General features: G+C 42.6%; 2 protein-coding genes across 2 annotated transcripts; one reads left to right on the plus strand and one right to left on the minus strand.

The window, feature by feature from the left end:
* Positions 1 to 2,510: 2,510 nt before the first annotated feature.
* LOC143033699 (protein GVQW3-like) lies at positions 2,511 to 3,086 on the plus strand. The gene is made up of 2 exons (XM_076199183.1): positions 2,511 to 2,697; positions 2,839 to 3,086. The coding sequence occupies exons 1-2, from the start codon at positions 2,511 to 2,513 to the stop codon at positions 3,084 to 3,086; spliced, it is 435 nt and encodes a 144-aa protein (XP_076055298.1).
* Positions 3,087 to 8,112: 5,026 nt separating this feature from the next.
* Positions 8,113 to 9,069, minus strand: LOC143033700 (protein FAM200C-like). The gene is made up of 2 exons (XM_076199184.1): positions 8,440 to 9,069; positions 8,113 to 8,352 (listed from the first exon to the last, which is right to left on the minus strand). Exons 1-2 carry the CDS (start codon positions 9,067 to 9,069, stop codon positions 8,113 to 8,115), a joined length of 870 nt encoding a protein of 289 aa, XP_076055299.1.
* Between the last annotated feature and the right edge of the window lie 157 nt (positions 9,070 to 9,226).

Genomic DNA, 9,226 nt, shown 5'->3' on the forward strand with positions numbered 1-9,226 from the left:
GGAAAGAAATTAAGAGAGGAAGAGGAGGCAAATCAAGTAGAGAAGAAAAGGTAAAAGGTGCAGATGGAGAGATGATAATGGAAGAGAAGGCAGTAAGGGGAAGATGGGCAGAATATTTTAGGGAGTTGCTAAATGTGAAGGAGGATAGGGAGGGAAAGATAGTTGCAGTGGGAAGCGCTAAGAAAATGAGAGTGATGAGTGAGGAAAATGGAGGAGAAATAGGAAAGGATGAAGTGAAAGCAGGTAAGGCACCTGGTCTAGATGGGTGCCATGCAGAATATCTAAAAAAAAAGGAGGTACAGTGATGGACTGGTTGGTGAGGTTATTTAATGTTTGCTGGAGAGAGGGTAGAGTGCCAGAGGACTGGAGGAGTGCCTGTATAGTTCCACTTTACAAGGGAAAAGGGGACAAGTGTGAGTGTAGTAGTTTCAGAGGGATTAGCTTGTTAAGTGTAGTTGGGAAAGCTTATGGGAGGATCTTGATTGAGAGGATTAGAAGAACAGAGGGAGTAATTGGTGAGGAACAGTGTGGATTTAGGACGGGTAGAGGTTGTGTAGATCAGATTTTTGTGGTAAGACAGATCTGTGAGAAAGCTATAGGAAAGGGGAAGGATATTTTTTGGGCTTTTATGGATCTGGAAAAGGTTTACGACAGGGTAGACAGGAAGGCACTGTGGGAGGTTTTGCGGATATATGGGATAGGAGGAAAGCTTCTAGGAGCTGTCAAGAGTTTTTACGAGAGTAGTAGAGCATGTGTCAGAATTAGAAATGGAGAGAGTGAGTGGTTCAAGGTAAAGGTGGGACTTCATCAGGAATGCGTTATGTCGCCCTGGCTGTTCAACTTGTACATGGATGGGGCGGTGTGAGAGGTAAATGCAAGGGTGGTGGGTCAGGGATTGGAGATGGTTAAAGAAAATGAAGAAAAGAGGGAGGTGAGCCAGCTGCTGTTTGCGGACAACACTGCGCTTGTGGCAGGATCGGAGGAGGGATTGAGGAAGTTAGTGACAGAGTTTGGGAGTGTGTGTGAAAGAAGAAAGCTGAAGATAAATGAGGGTAAAAGTAAAGTGGTGAGATGCACAAGGGGTGAAAGTGGCAGCAGACTGGAAGTGAGCATAAACGGAGAGGAACTGGAGGAAGTGGATAGTTTCAGATACTTGGGTGCAAATGTGGCAGGAAAAGGTGGAGTGGAGGTGAAATTAGAATGTAGATTGAGAGAAGCGAGTAAATGCCTTGGTGGATTAAAGTGTAATGAGGAATAGACATTTGGGAATGAATGCTAAGAGGAGACTGTATGAAGGAGTGATTGTGCCAACAGCACTGTATGGGGCAGAAACATGGAGCATAAGAGAGGAAGAGAGAAGGAGTTTGAATGTGTTTGAGATGAGGTGTCTGAGAAGTATGATGGGGGTTACTAGGCTGGATAGAGTGAGAAATGAGGAGGTGAGGAGAAGAACGGGGGTGGAAAGGGAGCTGGGAGATAGGGTTGATGAAAGAGTATTAGGATGGTTTGGACACATGGAAAGAATGAGTGAAGAAAGTCTAGGAACAGAGGTATGGAAGGCAGATGTGGAAGGAATGAACATGAGGGGACGTCCTAGGATGAGATGGATGGATGGGGTGAAGGGGGCTTTGGGGAACAGGGGAATGTCTGTTGAGGAAGGATGGGAGAGGACAGAAGACAGAGGTGAATGGAGAATGGTTGTATATGGATGATGCTGTGATGCATGAGGTGGAATGGGGGTGGAGGGTGAGGTAGTATGTGTGAGCAAAATATGACGCAGTCCAATAGGATTTCTCCCCGTCTTCTCCTTTTATACATGGGGGGACGGAGAGGGGGGGTTGCCGATTTAATGAAGTGGCCTTGCTGTAGATGTGCTGTGCCATGCGACACTGCTTCTGACCCAGGGCAGTGGACAAGGTGCAGGGATGACCCGTCATCCAGGAGGTGCTAAGATAAGAGGGAGGGTGGAGGGGAGTGGAGTGTATTTGGGGATGAAATGGGTGGGAATGATTTTATGCCTTTTTCTTTTTGGCTACCTCCCTTGAAAGGGGGAAAAGGCCTTGGTACATGTATTTATGTATATATACTTGTGTGTGTATGTATATGAATATATAGATATAATTGACTGATTTGGTTTAATGTCACAAACTCCCCCCATCAGGAGGCTAAGATGGTGCCCCACACAGACGAATTTGTAGATTGGAATTTAAGGAACTTGGTCCAAAATCCCCAAGGCAGGGGTCAAACTGCTGTAACCCCATACATGTGTATATATGAGGTCTGTTAGAAAAGTATCCAACTTTATTTATTTTATTTATTTATTTTTATTTTATTTATTTTTATTTCTATTTATTATTATTATTATTATTATTATTATTGCATGAGCTGACCTTGAACCTTCGTGCACATGTGTGAATTTTTTCCTACCTGTCAATAGCGTTAGTTGCTTGCAAGCAGCATTTGTGTGAGATAGCGTGTAGTGCTCTCGGCAGTTTTTCATTGCAAGGAAAATGACGGAACGACTGGAGCAGTGCTACTGCATCAAATTTTGCCAGAAACTGGGCAACAGCCAGGTGGAAACCATTCGGGAGATTCAGACGGCTTTCGGTGAAGATGCTAGGGGCATCACACAGATTAAGGAGTGGTACAACTGGTTTAAAGATGATCGCACAACGGTGGAGAGCGAGCCACGCTCTGGTCGGCCATCAACATGCTAAAATGACCAGGTCATTGCCAAAGTGAACACTGTGGTGATGCCGGACCGTCATGTGACTATCTGAGAAATTGGGAAAGAGGTGGGCATCAGCACTTTTTCGGCACATTACATTGTGACTCAAGATTTGGCCATGAAGAGAGTGGCGGCAAAATTCGTGCTGAAGCTGCTGACGGTGGAGCAAAAACAACTTAGTGTTGAAGTCTCACAGGACATGCTGGACTCCACAAACAGTGACCCGGACTTCATGAATACCATAATCACTGGTGACAAGTCCTGGTTGTACAGGTACGACCCGTCATTTTCCTTGCAAGGAAGAACTGCCGAGAGCACTACACAGTATCTCACGCAAATGCTGCTTGCCAGCAACTGACGCTATCGACAGGCAGGAAAAACTTCACGCATGCACACAAAGATTCAAAGTCAGCTCATGCAAGCGCACTTGATTCAAATCCATCAGGTTTTCAAAAAAAATAAAAAATAGATTCAGATACTTTTCTAACAGACCTCGTGTGTGTGTGTGTGTGTATATATATATATATATATATATATATATATATATATATATACAGGTAAACGTCGACTTACGATGGCATTAGGTTTCGATAGAGCCATCGTAAGACGATCTCATCGTAAGTCGATCCCCACTCTGTTCCGTGGTCACTGTACCTAGCCTACCTGTATATTAACCACCAGAGATACTGAATATAGCCTATTAAACATGTACAGTAGTTTATTTAATTATTTTTATCCTTTTTACCATATTCAAACACTATAATATGTATTTTTCAGTACGGAACTTAAATCTCGCGGGCAGCAGCCCAATGCCAGCCGTACGACGTGACGTAATAATACTCGCATCATAAAATATAGTCATCGCTTATATCGATCGTTCTCTCTTTCACACCCGCGAATTTTGAAAACCACAGAGAAATGGGATTTAGGGCACATTTGAGAGAATGTAAAAAACACAGGGGCGACTACAATAAATATAATCAAGACGCCAATATGGCAGCGTCGCGAATCCACTTGCTCCTCATGACGCCTACGTGTGCGGCACCATATGGAAGGGGTTAAATTATCAATATCGTCGTCGTCGTCGTCGTCATCATCGTAAAAGTCGAACAATCGTAAGTCGCGGCCATCGTAAGTCGACGTTTACCTGTATATATATAAGTGAAGATGGTGGAAGTTAACTGTAGTAACAGAACTACCTCATAGCTCAATTTTTTCAATAAAAGTTAAATGTACTCATATAAGATGATGTATTTAGTCAAGTCCTACTCCTAGTACTCAACATTCAAAATAGATCCATCCTCAGACTTGCGTTAGTTTTGTCTTAACCCCTTCCATACGGTGCCGCACACGGAGGCGTCAAGGACGTAGATATCGGTGGCAGCAGCCAAAGCCAGCCGAACGTCGGGTCGTAATAATACACGCCTCAAAAAATATTTGGACCGCTTATATCGATGGGTATCACTTCACCCCGGAATTTTGATAACCATAGAAAATGCGATTACAAAAGAATTAGAAAGAATGTCATTATGGAGGGGCAAACTACAATAGATATAATCAAGAGACGCCGATATGGCAGCCTCGCGAATACACTCGCTCCCCATTACGCCTACGTTTGCGGCACCGTATGGAAGGGGTTAAAAACAAAGTCATCTCGAAGCTCATGTCAAGCTATGAGTTGTTGATAGTGTTTGTTGTTTGTCCATCAATACAATGAAGACCATCTACACATCTCATGGATGGGGTGAAGATAGTGTATCACATCTTGAATCTCAGTATTGATATGGCCAAATGTTTAAGACTTACAGATACAATATGATGTACCACAAATTATTTATTTATGCCAATATTAACTAAAAACTATAAATATCATCAAAGTCGGCAGTTGTTGTTGTTGTTGTTGTCGTTCCCTAGACTGTCTGTCCGAGCAGTCCCGTCTCCCCAAGGAATGCTACTGCCGAAACTGGGTTTTCCCACAAATCCTTTATAGAGGTGACTCCACTGTGTATATAATGCCCATTTTACTCAAGTTGTTAGCTTTGTGATCAAGACTCTAAGGGTTGAAATGTTAAAGCATTAATATTCTCCCATTAATTCCCATCTACTTCCTCCATCTTCAGTCGCATATACAGAAAAATCTGGAAACTATGGACTAAAGGGAGACTACTGGTTTGTTAAATCCGTCTGTCTGTAGGTTCTGTGTGTTGAATGTAACATAAATAAAGGGTCTTACTAATTATCGATAACCAACGACAACTACTGCCGACTTTGGCCATCAAAGTCGGCAGTAGTTGTCGTTGGTTATCGATAATTAGTAAGACCCTTTATTTATATGTTACATTCAACACACAGAACCTACAGACAGACGGATTTAACAAACCATTAGTCTTGCGACACTGTTTCTGACCCAGGGCAGTGGGCAAGATGCAGGGTTGACCCATCATTCAGGAGGTACCAAGATAAGAGGGAAGGAAGAGGGTAGAGGGGAGTGGAGTATGTGGCGACACTGTTTCTGACCCAGGGCAGTGGGCAAGATGCAGGGTTGACCCATCATTCAGGAGGTACCAAGATAAGAGGGAAGGAAGAGGGTAGAGGGGAGTGGAGTATGTGGGGGATGGAAAGGTGGGAGTGGTTTTTATGCCTTTGTTTTTTGGCTACCTCCCTTGTAAGGGGGAAAATCCTTTGGTATCTGTATGTTCTAATTTCAATGTGGTAGATTCAAATTTCTGAACAGTTTTGCTCTAGTTTTTGTTTCACATACCTGATTTTGATTATACTGTGTGTGAATTCAGAATATGTGTTTTTATCTTCTCTTACAATGGCATATTACAGTAAAAAGAGCATAAGTACAGAACATTGATGGAACTAAATTATTTGGATAATACATACATACATATACCATAGGCTTTTTTCCCCCTTACATGGGGGGTAGCCAAAAAGAAAAAGGCATAGAAAACACACCCACCCATTTCATTTCCCATATATTCCACTCCCCTCCACCCTCCTCCCTCCCTCCTATCTTGGCACCTCCTGGATGACGGGTCATCCTTGCATCCTGTCCACTGCCCTGGGTCAGAAGCAGTGTCGCAAGACACAGCACATCCACAGCAAGGCTGCTTCATAAATTCGGCATGTAGAAAAGGAGAAGACAGAGAGAAATCCCTTCGGGCTGTGTCAAATTTTTTTCTCCTACATACTTCTTCACCCCCCCCCATCCCCCACCCACTCCCCCTCATGCATCACAGCCTCATCTATACACAACCCTTCTCCATTCACCCCTATCTTCTGTCCTCTCCCGTCCTTCCTCTACAGACATTCCTCTCTTTTGTAAAGCCCCTTTCACCCCATCCATCCATCTCATCCTAGGACGCCCCTCATGTTCACTCCTTCCACCTCTGCCTTCCACACTTCTTTTACTAATCTTTCTTCACTCATTTTTTCCATGTGTCCAAACCATCCTAATACCCTTTCATCAACCCTATCTCCCAGCTCCCTTTCGTCATCTCAAACACATTCAAACTCCTTCTCTCTTCCTCTCTCATGTTCCATGTTTCTGCCCCATACATTGCTGTTGGCACAATCACTCCTTCATATAACCTCCTCTTAGCATCCATTCCCAGATGTCTATTTCTCATTACACTTTTTAATCCACCAAGGCATTTACTCACTTCTCTCAATCTACCTTCTACCTCCACCCCCACTCCTCCCTTTCCTGTCACATTCGCACCTAAGTATCTGAAACTATCCATTTCCTCCAGTTTCTCACCCTTAATGCTCACTTCCAGCCTACTGTCACTCTCTCCCCTTGTACATCTTATCACCTTACTTTTGCCCACATATATCTTCAGCTACCTTCTTTCACACACCTTCTCAAACTCTGTCACAAACTTTCTCAATCCCTCCTCTGATCCTGCTACAAGTGCAGTGTCATCAGCAAACAACAGCTGGCTCAGCTCCCACTTTTCTCTATTTTCTTTAATCATCTCCAACCTCTGACCCACTACCCTTGCATTCACCTCTCGCACCACCCCATCCATGTAAAGATTGAACAGCCAGGGCGACATAACACTCCCCTGACGAAGTCTCACCTTTACCTCAAACCATTCATTCTTTCCATTTCTAATCCTAACGGAAGCTCTACTACTCTCGTAAAAGCTCTTGACTGCTCTTAACAGCTTTTCTCCTATCCCATATATCTGCAGTACCTCCCACAGTGCCTTCCAGACTGATAGAAGAGAATTTTTTTTTTTTTTTTTTTTTTTTTTTTTTTTTTTTTTTTTTTTTTTTTTTTTTTTTTTTTTTTTTTTTTTTTTTTTTTTTTTTTACGATCTTGTGTACTTTGCTTCCAGAATCATGCTAGGTTGTTTCTCTCCATCTCAATAATATCTTGGTGGAACCTTTCTCTATATCAATGGTTCTTAACCTTGTTGGAGGTACTGAGCCCCGCAAGTTTCATACATGCATTCATCGAACCCTTCGTAATTGGATTTTTTTGAGTTTTTTTATAATTCAAATTCAAAACATAGGAACTCTATACTGTATTAATGCACAAACTGTACCATGGATCATTTGCACATGAAATAATTGTGTTCAAAGAACAAAACCAACAAAACATGAATTTCACATAAAACTAAAACATAATGAATATTTACTGCAAATCAATGTGGTTTTTGCTGTTGCCTCTCAGAGACAATTTCAGAAATGTGTGGCTTCACCTTGGCAAGTGCCACTCATATCATTTTCGCAACAAAGTCTGTTCTTTTTCTTCGTTTTTATGTCTTCCATCCTCGTAAAGGATTGCTCGCAAAGATATGTTGTAACAAACTGTATGAGTATCTCGAGGGCTTTCTTAGCAATAAGAGGGTACGCTACGATTTGGTGACAATAAAACGTTGAGAGCGTTTTTGTTCTGAAGAGTTGCTGTTGAACCTGGCTCTGCTGCAGCTCAATGGTTTCGTCCAGGTATTCAACCTTGACATCTGCTGTCGCATCACTAAACGTGAACGGCTGTCTTACCCATGCTGGACATGACTCTCTGGTGGGAAAGTATCCATCGAGAGACTTTGTGAGCTAATCTAAGTGCATGGCAATTGCTTGCTTCAGTTCCCAGGGGACAGAAATGTCTCCGATACCGGACATGTCTTCCATCTTACTTACATAGTCATATAGCAGGGGAAAGTTTGCAAAGTTACCATTCTCTGTTTGTCGTTTCCATAACTGTAGCTTTTTTTTTTAAAAGCCCTCAGATTTTCTTCCGCTTCGATGATGTTGACACTACCGCCCTACATCTGTTGATTGAGAACATTTAAGATATCGGCCATGTACGCCAAAATGAGAATGAACTCAGAATTTTCAAAGTAATCTGCATGACAATGTTGGTGCTCTCATATAAACAGGGCTAATTCCACACGCATGGCAAAAACACGATTCAACACCTTTCCCTGGGATAACCAGCAAATGTTTGAATGGTACAGAAGTACTTTGAATTCAGAGCCCATTTCATTACACAGCTCTTTGAAGATGCAGTGCTTCAGAGCACTATTTTGCACATAGTTCACACATTCCACTACAATTTTTAATACTTCTGCGATTTTTGGAGGCAAGGTTTTTGCTGCCAATGCATGCTTGTGCAGAACACAGTGTGTAACAATGATGTATGGTGCATCGGCTTTCACCAGCGCACTGAAACCAGATTTTCATCCCAACATGACTGAAGCTCCATCTGAACAAAGTGCAGAAACCATATCCCACGAAAGATCATTGTCTTTGAAGAATTCATCCACAAGTTTCTGCACGTCGGCTGCCTTAGTTGTTGTTGTGAGAGGCTTACAAAATAAAAACTCTTCCTTTATCATGTAGTCTTTCACATAGCGCACAAACACAGCAAGCTGGCTTAGACTAGAGACATCGGTGGTCTCGTCGATTTGGAGGCTGAATTTTGCTGGGCTTGAAATCAGATCTGCAATGACTTGAGCTAAGATGTCTTTGCTCATGTCATCTATTCTGCTGCTGATGGTGTCATTTGAAAGAGGAATTTGGGACAACTTATTTTCAGCAGCTTTTCCCAGCATGATATTTGCCATCTTCAACGCAGCTGGTTTTACGAGTGTTTCACCAATGGTGTGTGGTTTGTCCTGCTTTGCGATCAGGGACGCAACTTCGTATGATGCTGTTAAGACCGGTTTATCGATGAGTACAAAGCCGAGAGCAGGCAGAGTACCCTTTTCATCGAATCTGGCTCTCTTTATCTTGAATTCACCAAATGTTGTGTTCTTGTATTTCCCATCTCCATGCAGCTTTAGGAAGTGTTCCCTTAGTTTTGCCGGTGCCAGACTTGGCATTGCAGATCATGCATTGAGGATGCTGACTCCCATCACGTTCCGTTATACACGTGAATCCATACTGTACGTATTCATCCAACCACTTCCTTTTTTTGCTGAACATAGGCAGTATCAAGGGATTGAACTATTAAAAGGGAAATCACAAATGATATGCGAT

Source organism: Oratosquilla oratoria, chromosome 16 (assembly GCF_046742065.1).
Source record: "Oratosquilla oratoria isolate Oo_2021 chromosome 16, ASM4674206v1, whole genome shotgun sequence".
Classification (NCBI taxonomy): domain Eukaryota; kingdom Metazoa; phylum Arthropoda; class Malacostraca; order Stomatopoda; family Squillidae; genus Oratosquilla; species Oratosquilla oratoria.

What these genes read in the sequence shown, in the direction of transcription:
- LOC143033699 (XM_076199183.1), top strand. Translation starts at nt 2,511, where the DNA reads ATGACGGAACGACTGGAGCAGTGCTACTGCATCAAATTTTGCCAGAAA. An exon ending in GGAGAGCGAGCCACGCTCTG is followed by an intron (nt 2,698 to 2,838) that starts GTCGGCCATCAA and finishes TTGTGACTCAAG; the next exon opens with ATTTGGCCATGAAGAGAGTG.
- LOC143033700 (XM_076199184.1), bottom strand. Translation starts at nt 9,069, where the DNA reads ATGCCAAGTCTGGCACCGGCAAAACTAAGGGAACACTTCCTAAAGCTG. An exon ending in TTTGTTCAGATGGAGCTTCA is followed by an intron (nt 8,353 to 8,439) that starts GTCATGTTGGGA and finishes GTTCTGCACAAG; the next exon opens with CATGCATTGGCAGCAAAAAC.